The sequence below is a fragment of the Talpa europaea genome, assembly GCF_964194135.1.
Source record: "Talpa europaea genome assembly, chromosome: 9".
NCBI lineage: Eukaryota > Metazoa > Chordata > Mammalia > Eulipotyphla > Talpidae > Talpa > Talpa europaea.
Window position 1 is genome coordinate 26,425,608 of NC_140076.1, and position 19,347 is coordinate 26,444,954.

The window sequence follows — 19,347 nt, forward strand, 5'->3', positions numbered from 1 at the left end:
AATTACAGAGGCACAGGAATTTTCAAGATAGCATAGAAGATCTGAGTACCTTCTCATTTCCCCCCAAATTACACTGAATGTAATTATAATATGACATCAAACCAGAAAGTGAACATTAGTATAGTGTGTGTGTGTAGTTCTTTGTCACTTTATCACACATTAAATTGTGTAACCCCCACTGTGATCAAGATGCAAAACTGTCCTATGCCCACGAAGAGCTGCCTTTACAGACATACCCAACCCACTCTACACTGCCATCCCTCATCCTTAGCAGCAACTGCTTTGTTTTCCTTTTATATAAATGAAATCAGACAGTATTTTTCACTCAGCATAATACCCTGGAGATCCATCCAAGGTATTTCATGTATCAATAGTTTATTCCTCCTGACTGCTAAGTTGCAATCCATGATGGGGAGGTACCACAGCTGTTTAACCATCTACCTATTACCGTAGGATATTTTTATTTTCTCCCAGTTGTGGACTACTATAAATAAAGCTGCTGTGAACACTCATGTACAGGTTTTTATGTGGACATAACTTTTCATTGCTCTGGGAAGAATAATCAAGGGTATGATTGCTGGATCATAGAAGTGTAGGTTTTGTTGGTTGGGTTTCTCTTTTTTAGAAGCTGTCAAGCTCTTTTCCATTCTCCCCGTAGTACCATGAGAGGTCCAATGTCTCCACATCATCACCAGCATTTGGCGTTGTCACTGTTTTTTGTTTTAGCTGCTCTATTATGCATGTAATTTTCATTTGCATTTCCCTGATGGCTCGGAGCGCTGGAAATCTTGTCATGTGCTTGTCAACTCCTGTTGATCCTCTTCTGTGAAAAGTGTTAGGGGGAAAAGGATGTCCCAAAGCAAATTCCATACAGGCTTTGTGGACTCCACCCCCACCCCAGGTCAAAGCCAAAGACACTGGGAACTCCAAATCCCACAGCCAGGAACCCGTTTAATATCGGGGTTGCTCTATAACAAAAGGTCTCTCTATCTTTCACCCACTTTATAGTTGGATCATTGTTTTGTTGCCACTGCATTGTGAGAGTTCTTTGGTCTCTATAATAACTGACTCTTAAAATTCCAGGAGACAGTAGACCTAGTCTTGCTTCTTTCATTCAATAACAGAAGCCCTTGGGCTCCTCTCTCATTCTTAGCCAGGATCAAGTCTTCCTCCTGGTCAGGCTGTGGCCAGACTACATGATGAAAGGGCCTCTCGCAGTGGCCGGCTCAGCCCCCACCATCTGAGACCTCAGAATGCCTCCCCTCCATGGTCTTTTCTCCTCAGATCTTGCTCACCTTTGATGACCAGTTTCTGCTGACTGTTGCTGAGGATGGCTGCTTGTTCACCTGGAAGGTCTTTGACAAAGAAGGTCGGGGAATCAAGCGAGAGAGGGAGGTGGGCTTTGCCGAAGAGGTGCTTGTTACTAAAACAGACATGGAAGAGAAGGTAAGAATGGGATCTCACGAAGAGGGACTCCCTCCAGCCTCCCGAGAGACAGCACTCCCAACCCCTACAGCCAGGGACCGGTGCAGGCCCCGTGGCTCTGTTGTAGAGCAACCCCGATACAAAACGGGGTGCCTGACTGTGGGTCCTCACCCGCGCGCTTAAAAGGACTTATCAATGCTCTACTGCAGGCACACGCGAAAGGTTAATAAAAGGTTTATTTACAAGGGAAAGGGAAATGAGGAAATGTACAGCTCTGGGAGAAAAGTGGGAGACAAAGTTTTAAATGAGTCCTACCCGATCCGCCGATCAGGAATCCCAAAATGGCGCTCTCAGAGTTGGCCGCCAGCCAGGAGCGGTGAAGCCAGGAGGCGAGCGATCGCGAGCCAGAGAGGGAGCAAGGCCCACGTGTTTGGTTTTTATATCCAACCTGGCTGCCCAACTCCACCCTCAGGTCCCAGCCACCCTCCCCTTGGTGGTGATGGGATTTGTCTTTCCCAATGTCCTGATGGCTTTACTCTGGAGTGGGGGTGGAGTCCACAAAGCCTGTATGAGATTAGCTCAGGACATCCTTTCCCCCTAACAGCTCCTGCACATTCTCCACCCACAACTCCACGCTGGCTCACTGGCCCCTCGCTGCCACCTGATCTGTCTCCATCCTCACCCTGCCTGCCACTCTGCCCATGACCACTGTGACCAACATTGTCCTTGCCTTCAGCCTCAGAACTAGCTTCCTCTCCTCCTCCTTGATAAGTGCTCTTGTGTGACCAGTAGTTTCCAGCACACGCTAGGCACCTGGGAGACAATAAGTATTTACAAAATTGAATTGACTCAGTTTGTCAGTTGTACTTGTGAAACTTAATAGCTGATTGTATGTGGAAACTTCTTTTTTTAAAAAAAAAGTATTTAGAATACATTCCTGAAACCCACTCTTCAATAACAACAATAAAGGTGATAATAGCCCATAACCAGTGTGTTTTCAGGTTTCTCACAAACCAGGCAGTGTGCTAATTACTTTGCATATTCTCATTTAAAGCTTCTATCTCTAAGAAGGAGATATTATGATTCCCTCCATGTTTCAAGAAGTGGGTCTGGAGGAGATGAGTGACATATCTAAAGTCGTGAGCTAGTAAGCAGTGGGACCAAAGTTCTGATCCAGATTTAAACTAAAGCATATTCCTCCAGTCACTACCCCAATGCCCTTCCCCCCTCCTTTCTCCCCCTATTATTGCAGAAGACATTCCATAAAGGTGTGTCTTGAGATCTTTGCTTGTTTAGCTCTATGTTATACTCCCTAAGAGAAGTCAAACGGACAGTAAACTCACAAGGCTTACAGAACATGGCAAAGCCATTTGCTCACTGGTGTTCTTTCAGAATCAAAAGTGCATTTATTAACCACCTACTGTTTGCTAGGTGCAGGGGATGTATGTGTGAAAAGATAGGCCTGAGCCCTGACATCAGGAAACTGAGAATCAAGTGAGGGATGGAGGCGAGTAAAACCATCAGAGCAGCAATGCAAAAATGACCAGTTCACTCCACTGTGAATGTTCTTTATTCAGTGTCCTTCTCCCAAAGGCTCAGATTATGTTGGAGCTGAAGACTCGTGTGGAAGAACTGAAAATGGAGAATGAGTATCAACTTCGACTAAAGGACTTGAACTATTCTGAGAAGATCAAGGAGCTCACAGACAAGTTTCTCCAGGAAATGGAATCCTTGAAAACCAAAAACCAGGTCTGTATGAGAGACTAAACCAACCATAAATAACAAGAAATTTCCAATTTACTCAAGAGAGAACTGGTGTGAGCTGAGATAGGTGGCAGCAGGCCACTTTAAAGCCTAGCCGCTAAGATCAGAAATGCTTACAACAAAGTGCCTTGTTAGAAAACTCTCTGTAATGAATGCTATTCATTCGGTAAAACAGTTTTTTTAAAATATAGCTAACAAGGTGATTATCTCTGGGAGTTGACATTATGGCCAATTTTAGTTTTGTTCTTTATATTTTCCTGTAATTTCTAAATTGTCTATAATATGACTGTTACCTCTACAATCAAGAGAAACTTTAAAACAAAGCAAAAAATAACAAGAAAAACAGTACAGAAAGGGTCTTGGGTCAGAGAATTTGACTTCAAAATAAAGAAAACCTTGGTTGTTTATTAGTTCATTCAATCAACAAGCATCTATTTGGTGCCCTCTGTATGCAGAACACAGTTAGATCCTGAGGATGGCACTCACCTGTCTACAAGCTCTCTTGCTTATTAAAGAAAACATTTCCTTTGAGGCTGACACATTAACATATCCAAGGTATAGCTAACAGCAATGTGCAGATGACAGAGGATTCCAGCAAATCCTTACTTTTCTACCCCCAATTCCATTTGCTCCATGTCTTCATCATTGACAAGACCCATCTAGCAGAAAGGATAGAGAGGGTGTCTAGAACTGTCAGAGAGAATATAATATACTAAAAAGTGGTAGCTTGATTGTGGCTCCCAGGACAGTGCTTGGAGCACAATGAGGGCTTGAGAAGTGTTTGTGAGTAAGGAGGATGTCCTCAGTGCTTTCAGCAGATATGTAAAAACAAGAACTTTTGACTCTGTTTTAGGTTTTAAGAACAGAAAAAGAAAAGCAGGAGCTCTTCCACCGTGACCGCATGGAGGACCTCCTGGACAGACAAGCCCAGGAACTGCAGGACCTGGGTGAGAGCCCCACTAGAGGCCACATGGGTAAAGAGTGGCTGGGTGGGTAGGGCCACACATCTGAATACCCCAGACCCAGCTTTGTCTGTAAACAGGCTACGGTTAGCCCCTGGAACTCTCCATGGAAACTCCTGCTCCATGCCTGTGGGAGATATGGAAAGGTGCATGCTAAGGCTTAGTAGATTGCCTTGGGCCTCCAGCCTCATCACATATTCACTGGGTGTCTAGGGGATCTTCTTACTTCACCCAGCCTTGGTTTACTGTTCTGTGAAATGGGGGTATTAGCACCCATTTGCAGACTCAGGACATCTTTTCTTGGTCCTGAACCCCAAACATCTTTTGTACTTTCCTGGAAAGCTTTTTGCCTAAAGGCAAAATGTTGGAGGGGGAGACAGGTGAGGGAGATGGGCAGGTTGGAGGCAGACATTCTAGCTGATGCTGGAGGAGGTGGAAAAGTACCCATAGCTTCTGGGTGGCCCTGAGGTTAGTGCTACTGTCTCACCTGAAATGATCACCTTGCATCTCTCCAGAATGTTGTAACAACCAAAAGTTGCTGCTAGAATATGAGAAATATCAGGAATTGCAGCTCAAGTCCCAGAGGATGCAGGAAGAGTATGAAAAGCAGCTTCGGGATAACGATGAGACCAAGAACCAAGCCCTGGAGGAGCTGACTGAGTTTTACGAGGCCAAACTGCAAGAGAAAACCACGCTTCTGGAAGAGGTACTCACTGGAAGCCCACCCATGTCCCCCTTCATGGTGCCAGACCTGGCCTGGGAACAACCCCAAAGAGCTATGGGAAACCTGCCCACCTGCCTCACTCTCACAACTTCCTTTCAGCATGTGTTTTGTTCAACCATGTTTTGTGCTGTTTTGTGTGTTTCCCTGTGGAACAGGGACTCACTGAGCTGTGGGGTGCTCAGCCTTTGAGATAAAATTCCTTGGATAGACTCAGATCATACCTGTTGTGTCCTAACTGTACCTCCAAGCCTTCAGCACTGGGGAGACCTTTCTAGAAGAGGCCTACAGGACCAGGAGAGGAATATGAACCCAGAACGATGGGAAATGTGGTTGTCTAAAGTCCTTTAGTGACTTCTTACTTCATCTTGCAAGATGAAATCATCCATCCACCAATTTGACAGACACAGGTAGCTTCTCATTGGTTCACCAGCCTAAGTGCCCAGTAGTCAAGAGAAGTAAACCGGGGCCTGTCCTCAGTGGAGTGAGGGAGGCCAGCCCGTCGATCCTTGCTCAGAGAGCCATGCACAGGACCCTCGGGGAAGGTAGACACAGGACCCGCCTCTGCCTGGGAAACCAGGGAAGACCTGCAGGAGCTAATGAGATCCAGAAGTAATGGAGCTGCAATAAACCAGGAGACAGGGAACTGCAGGAGAGAAGGGAAGAACAAAGTCATAGAATGATCAAGCAGTTTGGGTTGCCTAGATAACAAGTCTCCTAAGACGAAGAGGAAATTGAGATTGGTCAGAAGGCCTCCTTGGCATGTGGTGGTGACAGCGCTGGGAGCGAAGCGCAGGAGAGTCGTGAAGGCGTGGAGCGAATTTTGAAGGGAGTGCTTAGAACAGGACTGGCAGGTGGGCAGCTGAGGGCCCAGTGAATTCTGGAGGCGTTTACCCTCCAGGCAGTGTGCTTCTCCAAAGCAGGGCTCAGCCAGTAGGTGTGCGAGTGAGGACAGCAGAGCCATCTGAGTCGTGGCTGTGTTTTCACCGGGTGAAAATAAAGGTGTGCTGGTCACCAGCTTTCAAGTCCAGGCCTGAGAAGGGCCAGGGAAGAACCGAGAACCCAGGAGACAGTGGAGGAATCAAGACAGGGCCAGGGGCTGTGGTGAAGCTGAGAACCAGGGTGGCATCCCTGTGGGCCCACCAGAGAGCAGGGACCAGCATTTGAGGACATCAGAGATGGTACCTCCCAGGGCAGAGCCTGAGAGTGGGGCTGAAGCAAGGGCGAGATAAAGGTCAACATACCAGGAAACAGCATGGAATTCTCTATAACCAGCCCTAATTACAGTCAGGAAGCCCGAGAGGGCGTCTGGAAATATTCAGGAAGCCAGGAGGGTGACCAGGCAGTCAGGAGAAATGTGGAAAGCAGTGGAAACGAGATCTCACAAATGCAGGAGCGCCAGCAGGCTGAGCGCCCCGCCAGCAGTGGGCCCCCTGGAGAACCCCCCAGCCCAGCCCTGTGCTTCCCACAGTTTGAAGAGTGTTGCTAGGCACCGCCTTCACAAGCCTCCCTGACTTGGCCCCACCACACCCTCATTCCCAGCTGCCCTGTCCAACTCCCTCAAGTCCCACAACAGGGATCAGTGAGGGGTCCCACACAGCCTCCAAGCTTCTTCGTGGGGGCGCCATGGGCGCCTCTCCCCAGACACCCTATTGCTTCCAGGCTTAGGCGGGGCCACGCGTTTACTTCTCTTCCTCCAGCCACTCTCAGGGCTAGGAGTGGGTCTCACTCACTACTAATTCTCAACATCTCCTTGCGCCAACACATTCTAGATGCTCCAGAGTGTTTGCTGACCTCCAGTAAACTGACCTCAGCGCTGCCTTTTGGCATGAGTCTACCCAGAGGGGAGAGGCGCTGGCCTTCTTCCCAGGAGCTCCCGCAGCCACAGCGACTACAAAGCGTTTTTTCTATTGAGTCAGGAAGATTTTAATGAAGAACTTTCCCAAGGAGCGTCCACCTGATTTGGGCTTCTTTCACGGTTTAGCAACAGTTCCTAGACCACCAGCAGAGACCCACAGTCCCCTCCAGGCTGCAGAGGGACCGCGCCAGGCTTCTGTGTGGCCAGGGTCTGGTGCCATGAGATGAACAAGGAGAGAAGCCTGAAGGCCACTGAGCCCGGGTTTAAAGCCATGTCTCTGTTAGATCCAAACATTCAGCCCAGGGATGGTACACGCACCCTGGGGGAATGCCAGGCCGCTCTCTGAAGAAAGTAGTTGTCCTGCTGCCGGCCACTTGGTGGCGATAAGCACAGGCGAGTCACACCCCAGTCACCCCCAGACTCCAGGCAGAGTTCTGGTGCATGATTGGTGCTGAATGAATGACAGCCTAGAGCCTAGACGGTGAGCTCAGTGTGGAGAAAGCCATTTTCACCTCTGGCTTTTTTTTTGGTGTGGGGGGGTTGGTAAGACAGTGGCTGGAATGATGGAGCCTAATGGCAGGAAAAGAAGGAAAGATGGAAGGCCAAGACGAAGGACGAGGAAGGGTCCAGGGCCTTGGTCTCTGTCTCCCCCTCTGTGGGAGTCCCAGGGGGTCACCTCCTCCCTCTCAGCACAGAGGCATCAGGTATCCCTGCTCCCCTCATGTAACCCCACCCTTTCTCCGAGCCAGGCACAGGAAGATGTTAGGCAGCAGCTGAGGGAGTTTGAAGAGACCAAGAAACAGATCGAAGAAGATGAAGACCGAGAAATTCAAGACATCAAAACCAAGTATGAGAAAAAGCTTCGGGATGAAAAGGAAGCAAACCTGCGACTCAAAGGAGAAACAGGCATCATGAGGAAGAAGGTACTAGGTTCCCGGAGGCCGGGGATGGGCAGGGGCCGTTCTGCAGAGAAAGCGGGGCAGGTGCCCACAGCGGTGTTGGGGGGATAAGGGAGGTGGGGGAACCCCCGTCAGTGCCTCTGCCCCGTGGCCCTGGCCCCTAGGGCCTGCCTGGATGTCCTCAGCTCCAGACAGCAGCCCCCTGTGGCCCCCTGCACCCTTAGGCAGACAGAGCCATACCTCAGACTCTAAAGGGGGGACTGGCAGGACTCCACTTCTCTTTCCTTTTCACAGGGATAGTGAGGTTCAGAGTGACACTGAGGAACATTCTCTGGGCTTCCATTTATTGGCAAGTAAGATTTAGTCAGCATTTTTAGAACTACTCCTCTGATAGAGAAGGAAATGCAGTCTCTGGAGGTGAGACAGTCTTCCCCTGGAGGTGTCCTCAGGCTCTGGGTGCGGGAGTCGTGGCTGGCTCCTGCTCTGCGTAGGTGGGAGAGGGATTGAAGGTGTAGAGTGCTGAGTTTCAAGGTGGAGCAGATGTTTTTTAAATCATTGATGATGGGAGGAGGGATTCAGCTCACAGATTTTTGTAGAATTGCCAGTTTCCCCAAAATGTTTAGCCTTAGAGAAGCCAAGTTTAAAGCAAGCTCAGTTGCCATCCTATTAGAAATCACACTAGTAGTAAAGGAGTGTCTTCCCTCCCGAGACATAGCTAAGATGGCTCATTAGAGTCCAATCTCCCTGACCTTGGTGGAGCATGGATCTCAGCACGACAAGGTCCGTGTGGTGATGGGTACACTCAGGGAGCTGGTCTCTGGCACCTGTTGATGCAGACAGCCCCTCCTCACCTGATGGGGACGGGACCATGTCTTATCAGACAGGATACTGCACTAGTCACTTGGCTTGAGAATTCTTGCGTGGTCTCAAATTCTGATGGGAAGCTCTTTCAATTTACAGAGTTGAGAGGAGCGGAGATGGGTTCAAAGGTGACTTTGGTGGTCTTTGTTGTTGCTGTTTGTCTTTAGTTCAGCAGCCTGCAGAAGGAGATTGAAGAGCGAACCAACGACATCGAGACCCTGAAGGGAGAGCAGGTGAAGCTGCAAGGCGTCATTAAGTCCCTGGAGAAGGACATCCAGGGCCTCAAGCGGGAGATCCAGGAAAGGGATGAGACAATTCAGGATAAGGTGAAGGCTCATCTGTCCTCCCTCAGCGGCCTAATGGGCCCAAGCCATGAGCACAAAGCTCAGGAGAGAGCAGGTCCCTGGCTTCTCAGCACACATTATTTATCCTGATGGGGGGTGAGCAGTCAGTGAAGTGCCTACTGTGTGCTTGGTGCTGGGCTAATTGCTGTAAACATACCATGTTCAATTCTCCCAACAGCCCAGGGGGCCACAAGCAACCTAGTTACACAGCACAGGAAATGGAGTTCTAGGAAGTCAAGTGTCTTGTCCAAGGTCGTTCAGTTTAAAGGTGACAGATGTGGACTTACAGCCTGAGTCTGCTGTCTGCAAGGCCCCTACACTCACTGCTCCAGGCATCCTGGGGTGACCACCCCCATGCCCTCGGGCCTGCTTACTCCCAAACCCATTGCCCACACAGTCCCCCTAGCTCCAGGGGAACTCCCTCTGTGGGTGGCCAGTAATGGCAGGGTAACTCAGAGAGCTAGCATCCTCTTCAGGATGCCTTTCTCACAAAACACATAGGAGACAGACACATCACCTTTTGGGAGGTGTATCACCTCACAATCCAGATGTTCCTCTTGTCCTCCTGAGCAGATCCAGGCCCGGTGCCCTCCTCTCCATCCTGTCTGCCATTACTACCCTAACAGGCCCTGGTGGCTGAGAACAGGGTGTCAGCACTAGCTGGCTGGATTTCAGTGCAGGCTTCTCCATTTGAAAGCCACAGGCCCTTGGGCAGCTTCTCTAAACCTTTATTTTTCTAATCTGTGAAATGGGTCCCCTCAGGGGGGCCAATAAGTATTAAATGGGATGTTAAATGTGTACTTGAAATTCCTGCAGGCGAATGTTTATCTGGGTCCAAAGTGGTCTTCAGATTCTCAAAGAAAGATGTTGACAAGAATAGAGGCTAAGATGTCCCTACAAAATTGCATCAGCCTGCTAACAGGAAACAGGCTTCCTTCCCGCCTCACACCTGCTCCCTGCCACTATACTCTCATTATGTCATCCTCGCCACCGGAGATTCTTCTGCAGCTCCATTGCTTTTGGTAGGGGTATGCGAACTTTTCTCTGTGAAGAGCTCAGTAAGAGATAGTTTTTGTCTTTGCAGACCGCAGGGTCTGTTCCCAGCTACACAGTTCTGCGGTCGTAGTATGGACTTAGCCATAGACAGCACGTAAGTAAGTCAGCTGGGCTATGTTCCAATAAAAAGGAAACTGGCAGCAGACCCGATCTTGTGAACTTGTGGCCTCCTGGGTACATTCTAAAAACCCTCCAACTCAACATGTAAGACCCTGCCACCTTCTCCGTTCGTCCATCCTCTCCCTCCTTTCTCCCTTCCCCGACGATCCCTTTACACGTAGGCCAGCTCTTCCCAGCCCCCTCTGACAACACCTCTCATACCTTGGGATTATATTTGTTGACATGGCGGCTTTCCCAGCTAGTGTTTTCTCCTTAAGGGCAGGGCCTGTATCATATTCTATTTGGAATCTCATTACTTGACAAAAGGTCTTCATTCAGTTAATGTTTGCTGATCCTTTTTCCTATTGCCATGCAACAAATTACCCCACAACTTAGCAATGAAAACAACTGTTTTTATTATCCTCCCAGATTCTGTGGGTCTGGAATCTGGGCAGTGTACAATGGGATGGCTTTCCTTGGTCCCTGATGTCTGGGGCCTAGTTGAGCTTCAGTCGGGGTCATTCAAACAACCAGGGACTGGAAGACCAGCATCCAAGGTGGTTTCTTCATTCACAAGTCCAGTTGCTTGGTGGGGCTTCACCAGGCCTGTCAATCAGAGCCCCTAACATGCTCCCTAGCCTGGAGGGCTCGGAGTCAAGGGGCTTCTGACATAGCCAATGGCCTAGCCCAGAGCAAGGGTCCAAGAAAACCAGTTGGAAGCTGCTTGGCCTTTTCCGAGCTAGCCCGGGAAGCCACACAGCATCACCTGAGCTGCATCCTTTAGGCTACAGGTGAGCCCAAAGTCCAGCCAGGTGCACGGGAGGGATCTGGAGCCCGCCTCCTAATGGAGAGCACGAGGTCGCATTGCAGAACAGCATAGTGCCGAGAGATGCAGCCAGCCAACGCCAACTTTGGAGCCTGTGTGTGAAGGAGTGAGGGGGTGATTGAGGTCCTGGCGTGGAAGAGGTCAGTGCTGCAGCCTAGTGGGGGAGCTTGTGTCCCCCAAGGAGAGATGTCTGTGGCCCCTCTAGCAGCAGGTCCCAGGATTTATGTTCTTCGCCTAAGGGAGGCCATATGCCAGGACGTCCTGATGGCTTTCTCACTTCTCTCTCACCCACAGGAAAAGCGAATCTATGATCTAAAAAAGAAAAATCAAGAACTGGAAAAATTTAAGTTTGTGCTTGACTACAAAATAAAGGAGCTGAAGAGGCAAATAGAACCAAGAGAGAATGAGATTAAGGTGATGAAGGAACAGATTCAGGAGGTGAGACGGAGACACCATTTGCATCATGCCGGCCTCTCCCACCTATGGCCACGCTCCCTGAAAGTGCCTAGTGCACCTGGGGGCAACAGAAGCAAGCTCTCCCCACAGCTCTCCCTGCCCCTAGGGTGTGCACAGCCTCTGCTCTGCACAGGATGCCTGGGGAAGGCTGTGGACCAACATGGGGTCCATTTGCAAAAGCAAAATGCCATGAGATCTGACCTGCCTCTGACACCTGGTGGGCCCCCTCCAGGCCCTCTGAAGGGAACCAGAGTCTCTCTGGGCTTCTGCCACCAGGGGGCGATGTGTACTCAGCCACCGCCGGAAAGAACAGCCCTGTCCTTCAACATTTTCTCTCACTGAAAAGTTGATTAAGCTCTTTGCAAGGCCTCAGTGTTTAGACTTCATCTGATAAGGAATGGAAAGTCACCAAGGTCCTTAAGCAGGAGAGTGGCATAATTGTTTGCTCTGGGAAGCAAACAGGATGAAAGTGGAGAGGAGAGATCAACTGGATGAGGGCTTCTGAGAGTCGGGTGAGAGACAAGTATCCGCCTTTGGCCCCGATGTTTGGCGGACGTTTACCTGTCCGCCTCCCCTCACTGGACAGAGAGAAGCTGGTGTGGGGTTCACGTCTGATCTCAAGTTGCATTCCTAACTCTCCCCCACCCACTTTCCATTTCTCAGTAAATAGTTCCAAGTCCCCCCAGGTGCTAAGGTAGAAATATAAACATCTTTCTTGATTCTTCTCTCCCCTTAACTCTCTATCCAAATCATTCCCAATAACTGGCTGACCCGTTTCCATAAATATGACCAATCCAACCCTCCTCCCTCCCCCTGGTAGCCTCCTGGCTGGTCTTCCTGGCCCCAGGCTTGCTCTCTGAGCAGAACCTCTGCATTGGGCCTTCGAAGGTGCAAATCAGACCATGCCAGCCCTTAGTAAACCCATGCCTGCTCCCTGAGCTGACTGGTTTAAGTCTCCCGTTAAGATAAAGGCTGAACTCACCATTCAAGCCTCTGCCCTTGGGCCCTGCATGACCCAGGTCAGTGACCTCTGCTACCCATCCCCCCCTTCCTCACATGCACCCCTCCTGCAGCCCCCCTGAACAGGGTGTACCCTCAGAGATGCCCCAGGCTGCCCACACCTCCATTCCTCTCTGCACATGGCTGTCCTCTCCGCCGAGAAGTCTCGTGCCCCACTGTGTCCTGCAATCCCTATTCCTCCTACAAAACTCACCCGAGCATCCCTTCTCGAGGTGCTTCTTCCTCTCTACACACGCCGGATGTACAATATCTCCTGTTCCACCTTGACTTCTTATTTAGCCCCTCTTACCCCTGAGGCTTCTGGAAGACAGAAACTACCTCTTAATCTCTTCTGTAGCCCTACCCCTACGCCCCACCCTTTGCTGGCCCTTTCGAATGGACATAGACTTCCTTCAGCTGCGCAAATACGCCCATCTGCTGTGTGTCTGCAGGGGGTCAGGCCTTCCTCCCGTCACTCATGGCTGCTCCCCTTTGCCTTCTGTACTCGCCATATATTCATCCTTTTCACACTCTTAGTGTCTTTTATTCATTCATCTGTGGAGATGTACTGAGTGCTGCCTTAGCCTGAGCTTTGGGTCCCAAGGCCACTGTGTCTCCACAAAGTGCTTCCATGATGAAGACAGGATAACATTCTTCTCAGGCTGCCCTTTCATGTCCAGACATGGAAATGGCTCCCTGGGGCCTCTGATACCCAGAATATTCCGGGAACCTTGAAGTCTGACCAGAGGAGCTGGGATGGACCAGAGGAGCTGCTCCATCTAGTTGTGGGGAAGCCATGTGAGCTCGCCCTGCCCCCTAAACAGTCACCGAGCCTCTCTCTGAACAGGGACACCAGCATTGGTCTCATTTCCATGCTTCTTGGTTCATACAAGTTCAGTGGTAAAGAACGCTCTCTCAGAAGCTTGCCGGTGGTCCCTTCTCTTCCTTTCAAAAAGTCGGACATTTCTCCTCAGTTGTACTTTCCTGCAGAATGCGAGGTGGAGGCCCTTCTCAGCCTCTGTGCTCCTCCGTGTGGTGGGCAGCATCCTTCATGCCCACAGAATTTCCTGCCTTAGTATCGACATTGATGATTTGTGGCCCCAGAGGGTCAAACCCGCTCCCACAACCTCACAAAGTAGGCAGGAGAACGTGCCTCCAGTTAGGGCTGAGGTGCCCTCCTGCAGAGTTACTAATGTACCTGGAATTCAAGAGGAGGAGGTAGGTAACCAGCAAGGTGCAGGGACAGGACACTAAAAGGGGAGAACTCACACACTAGCTGTAGAACCGCAGGATCCAAGGCTAATGTCTCAAGGAGATGGGGAGGGGGTGCTTCTGGGGTGGCAAGGAATAAGGAAAATTGTTTTTTTCCTTGCAGAGGACACACATAGGGGCTGGAAAAGAAATGCCCTGGTCGCAGGAGAAATATCCCCACTGAGGGACTTCAGGTCCCAAACACAATTTGCATTCTCTTGCCTTCTTCTGGACAATTTTTCCCTTGTTCACTACAGATGGAATCTGAACTGGAGCGTTTCCATAAGCAGAACACGAAGCTGGAGCTGAACATCACAGAATTGTGGCAGAAGCTAAGAGCCACGGACCTGGAGATGCGCAGAGAAAGGCAGAAGGTGTGAGGATGTCCAGAGCCTGGCGTGGCTGGTTCAGGAGGGGCATCCGAAAGGCCCTGCAGCCCATCGCTTGCATGCACCCCCGGCTCACAGCCCCCCTGACTTCACGCCCACTGCCCGTGCAAACTGACATGACTGAATCCATCTGAGATTGTTGATGACTTTGGGTGAAGTGATCTGGGCGTAGGAAGCTGATTTCCCAGGGTTCCCCACCTCGCCTTGCATGGCCTGGAAAGGAACACGCTCACGATGGCCATTTGTAGTCAGTGGTCGAAGGCTTTGATGGCCCAAGTATGCCGACCTCAGGTCATCTAGTCCCTTTCTCTTACACCCAAGCACACGAGGAGGCCGAGAGATTTCCTTGGCATCCATGGCTGGAAACTCTAGGGCCACATTGGACGCTGGGTCCTCTGGTCCTGGCCCAGAAGGTGGCTGCACCTTCATCCCCAAGCTCAATGTGCCAGTAATGTGTGTGGGCTCAGATGGAATTTCTCCATCCCCCACATTAAGCATTGAGGCTATGCCAGGTAATACTAGAAACTGCAGAGCTACACATACGAGCAGACACAGAGCCTGCCCTTCACAACCTGAAGAGGCTAGAAGGTATGTGTGACCTGTGCATGATTATAATGCCAGTTAGGAGAGTGTGGAATCGTGTCAGGGGCTTGAGAACCCAGAGAATGGAGAGACTCTGTAGGTTGGGGGGAAGTAAGACGGTTAACAGAGAAAGCAGTTTCAAATGAACCAGTCTGCCCAATTTTTGTAATTCTTTTCCCAACCTAGTTGTAGCGGCCCTCTTGACTATCGGGCAGGATAAACATCGCAAGAGCTAAAAAGGGGGACGCAGAAGCCCTGGCCCAGGGATCTGCAAGAGAAAATGAATGTTCTCCCCATCTTGGATGGCGGGGAATAAGGGTGACCACTTGCACTTCCTTTCATCGTTTAAGGCCTGTGGTCCTGAGCGCAACCCAGGGTCGTGCGGCCCCTGGTGGTGCAGCAGGGAGTGTATAGTGTTTTAGCCCCTCCTCGCCCATCTAGGTCTCTGTGCCTGGAAGAGACATCTCTTGTCCCTTTCTGATGCCATTAGCTCTGCCTGCAGCCCCTGCCGCTCCTCCTGGACGCCCCACATGGCCAACAGTACATGCCTCCAATTGCAGGAGCGAGACTGGGAGGCGCTGGTCAAAAGGTTTAAGACAGACCTTCACAACTGTGTGGCGTTCATCCAGGAGCCCCGGCAGCTGAAGGAGAAGGTCCGGGGGCTCTTCGAGAAGTATGTGCAGCGGGCAGACATGGTGAGCTGGGCCTCCTGTCCCTGCCCTGCCCTTGTCTCGGGGTCCCCTGCCCTCACAGAGAACCCCTCCCGCACCGTCAGGTGGAGATCGCAGGGCTGAACACAGACCTGCAGCAGGAGTATTCCCGGCAGCGGGAGCACCTGGAGCGGAACCTGGCCACGCTCAAGAAGAAGGTGGTCAAGGAGGGCGAGCTGCACCGCGCCGACTACGTCCGCATCATGCAGGTACCAGCACCTTCCCTCGGCTCTCAGAGCAGGAGAGGCAGTCAAGGGCACCCCTGTCCTCAGGGCCCCCCAGTTGCCCAAGGGACCACACTAGCTTTCCCTACAGCTTTCTTTCAACACCTCTCCTCTGCCCTCGCAGAGCTGGTCCCAGCCATGTCCTTGACCCAGAGCCCCATGCACGGAGCTTCTCTCAGCATTTCCACGTCCACGCCCCGCCCCGCTCCTGCTCTTCTGTTTCCCCCTATCTCACTCCACCAGGCACCTCTTTCTTTTTCTGCCCCATCTTTATCCTTCTCGCACTGACCCTGTCTCCTCATTCACATGGCTGTAGCTCTCCTGAGTCACTTTCTCCTGTGTCCAACTCTTATGTTACCTGGCTTTACTTAGCTGCCTTTTATTCATTGCATGGATCACATGGTCCCTGCTGGAGGAATTCTCTCCTCTGAGCAGGCCTGGCTCCACTGCCTCATCTGACTTTTCTGGTGCCTCAGATCTGTACCCTTATCTCTTGGGTTCAGGACTAGCTACACCCACCCTAAGAGTTGGCCAGGCTCTGACTTAATGAGCCCTCCACACCCACCTCCCAAGATCCTTCAGAGAACCTAACCCCATTACGCCGCCTCCTCTCCGGCGCACTATCAGCATTGCCAGACCTCTGTTTGGGTATCAGTATCGTCTGAGGCAATGAATGTGAATTAATATCAGAAGAGAACATCAGAAGCATGTTTATAAGGCATGTACCTTTTTGTGTTTAGATTTCTTTAATGCCATAATTAAAATACTGGAATGGGGATGGGTTGCAGCTGGGTTGAAATAAACCAGTTCCCACTTAGCCCATATGCAGCTGGGCAGAGCACATGGCTCTTCAGGCCAGACCCAGGCACAGCAGCCTCCTGCCGTCATAGCCAGCCCCTCCTGCCAGGAGGCAGCCCACACTGTCAAACCACTGCCCTATTCCTGGGCCATGAAAGCAGTCAGAGGCCCGAGGTAGGAGTGGATCAAGTTGGCAGACCCCTTAGACACCAGCAGCTGATACACAAAATCATCACCAAGTCTCAAGTACCCAGAGCGTGGAGAGCCCACTGGAGCACAGCGTCCTGGGAGCAGTCGTCAGCTGGTGACACAGCTGAGCTCCATCCCATCCCAGCCCCAGGCCCAAGCCAGAGGCGTCCTCCAGGGGCTGGGGCCCTCACCCCATGCCAAGCAGACACCCAAGCAATGTCAGTCCTAGGAGAAGAAAAAGGAATGACAATAAAGGCCACAGGCTATCCAGAGGGTGCTTGGGGCAGAAGAGTGTCTGCTTTTGCCCCCCCACACACACACCTCAGAGAGTGTATGCCCACTCCTGCTGGTCCAGAGAGAGCATCTGGGTGGAGGGAGCAGAGGCTGGCAGTGGGAGCTACAGGCAAGGGCATTCCCTGGAGAGTGTGTTTTGGAACTGCTTTGTAAACCCTTGTGCTCTGGAGTGATGTGGATCCAGGGAAGTGCCCCAGGCAACTGCCAAGAGCAAGAGGAGCCCAGAAGGCTCTGGATTCTCGCCCTCAACCAGGGGGACCCCCTTGCTTGTTAAAGGGCTCTGTGTAAGAAAAATCTGGACGGCGGGGCTTGGGAGCAGGCAAACCAGGGCTGAGAACCTAGCTCCCACCAGTGTGGTGGAGAGACAGCGCCTTAGCCATGCAGACCCGTTTATCCTGCCCCAGCCACTCCTTTGCAGGCGACCTTGAGTAAATTCTGATATTCTCCAGGACCAGTCCCTAGGGAAGGAAACCCCAGCATCAACTAGTCATGGTGAGGACTGAGTGAGATAACGAATGTGAAGCACTAGGCACTGGCCTGGTACAGACCAGGTGCTCCAAAAATGCTCTTTCCATTCTCTTTGTCAATGCAGAAAACCTACTAAAGGCCCAAGGCAGACATCCAGTGGGAGAGGCTGGAAGACCTTCACAGCATGGGCTAGGGGGCTTGTGTGTGGGGATGTAGGAAAGAGAGGGTTCCTGCCACCCAGATCTCAGCTGGTAACCCAAGTACCTGATGCCTTGGAATGTGCTGGTAAGGACCTGACTGGAGCTGTATCTGCAGGTCCCTTGGCACTTCAGCCAAAAGGCCCAGCAAGAGCAGGGCGGACATGGCCCCTGCGAGAAACTCATCAGAAAACATAGAAAATGAGGTCACTGCCTCATTTGTATGTTCAGACAGGAGTACAGGGCCTCCCCACTCATTCCTCAGCATGCTTACAGATAGGAAAATGAGAGTTGCTATGGAATACAAACATCTAGGACACACATATTCATTCAGGACACATTTTTTGAGGGCTTGTACATGCTGAGCTCCATGCCAGTGGCCACGGAAGATTCCAGGATGATGTGATAGCATACCTGCCCTCATGGTATTGTGGTAGGAGACTCGAACCAGATACCAATAATCGCTGCTCTATTCTGCATGTCCAGGACTGTCAGCCGTGCTCAAGGCAGCTGCAGCCATGCCTGTAGACTTGCAAAAGATTTCTAATGGGCAGAGATATTTGAGCTGAGCCTTGAAGGGCAAGTAAAGGGTAGTCCAGGAGCGAGTGGGGGAAGGAGAACCTTCCAGGCAGATGGCACAACCCCAGAACAGGCAGAGAAGCATGAGGCCTGTGGGGAGTCTGGGGTCCCAGGAGCTTCAGGGGGGAATACAGTTGAGAGCTGGGGCTTGCCTTGAAAGGGCTTTCGTGCCACAGCAAGAAGCACACAGTTTGTCTGATAAGCAGGTGCCATCCCAAGTGTCTTAAGCAGGTAGGATTGCTATCTGTTTGGAAAGGTTAGCTCTGCTGGGGGGTGTAAAGGCTTGCGGGGGAAGTGGCAGGTGGCAGAAGAACCCAGAAAATGACTGCAGGGTAGGGGAAATGAGGAGGGCTTGGAAGGGGGATAAACAGGTCAAAAGACATTTCAGGAGAGAAACGATAATATAAATATCAGGTTCAATATGAAAGAGAGGCAAAATTGCATGTTTATTAGGAAGATGGCAAGCTGACCAACTGTGGCTCCCAGAAAGACACCGCTGATGCTGGCTTCCAACTTCACAAAATCAATCTGTTGCCTGCTTTTTCCCATAGGGCAAGGCTCTGCCATATTCTTAAAGGTGTTAACTCAGGGAAGGCCACCAGGAGGCGCTATAGGCATTCCTTCTCTGCCCAACCTGGGCGTCTCAAAGATGGTCAGTTCCCATCTGCAGCTCTGGCATCTCTCTCAAACAAAAGCCATCCTGGGCGACTCAGCATAGGGCCTCTGTTTGGAAGGCTTTCTACCTAAACAGATCTTGGCATCCGCCAGCCCATCTTACCTACACACACCCTACTCACACTGGGTGAGCATCCTTCTTCAGACTCCACCATGTCTCTCCACATTGGGTCCAAGCTGGACCTCCTGTGTCTGGCCCAGTGACCAGTGCATAGTCGGCTAGCATTCAGGAACTGGCTCTTAGTGATTTTTTTCTAAAGATTTATTTATTTATTTATACAAGCACTGGGTACAGTCAGAAGCGCAGGAGGGTGAGAGGATTCACCATAGCCAGAGCCGGGAGCAGAACAGGCAGACTGACGAAATACACTGCTGAGGAGAGTAGCGGGCGTGGCAGGAGAGGTCTGTGCGCCATGTGGGACCCTCGCCGGCGGCCGGGGATCGAACTGGCACTGCAGAGGCTGTGGGTAGCTTCTCAGCCCTGTGCTCAACCGCTGTGCCACCAGGGAGGCCCCTCTTAGGTGATTTTTATGAATGGGGACTGGGCTTCTTTGAATCATGGGCCTCAAACACACTCTGATAAGAATGAGTCACATCCTGAAGGCCCATGTGGGAGGCCAGCATCCTGGAGGTGCCCCAGGCTGGCAGTGGAGTCAGAGGCAGGCATTCCCATCCTGCAGTGTAGGAGCCAGGTATGTCTAATTGTGGTGACAGGGCTGTC

The 19,347-nt window shown here is 51.1% G+C and overlaps 1 protein-coding gene across 1 annotated transcript in view; it reads left to right on the forward strand.

The window, feature by feature from the left end:
- CFAP57 (cilia and flagella associated protein 57) overlaps positions 1 to 19,347 on the forward strand; it is a gene marked incomplete at both ends in the record, with an annotated part of 45,956 nt that overhangs the window by 16,135 nt on the left and 10,474 nt on the right. The window contains 10 exons of the mRNA XM_084242288.1: positions 1,285 to 1,446; positions 3,019 to 3,174; positions 4,043 to 4,136; positions 4,667 to 4,857; positions 7,480 to 7,653; positions 8,658 to 8,816; positions 11,110 to 11,253; positions 13,779 to 13,895; positions 15,053 to 15,187; positions 15,268 to 15,411. Coding sequence (XP_084098414.1) covers positions 1,285 to 1,446; positions 3,019 to 3,174; positions 4,043 to 4,136; positions 4,667 to 4,857; positions 7,480 to 7,653; positions 8,658 to 8,816; positions 11,110 to 11,253; positions 13,779 to 13,895; positions 15,053 to 15,187; positions 15,268 to 15,411 — 1,476 coding nt within the window. The remainder of the gene's footprint in view (positions 1 to 1,284; positions 1,447 to 3,018; positions 3,175 to 4,042; positions 4,137 to 4,666; positions 4,858 to 7,479; positions 7,654 to 8,657; positions 8,817 to 11,109; positions 11,254 to 13,778; positions 13,896 to 15,052; positions 15,188 to 15,267; positions 15,412 to 19,347) is intronic.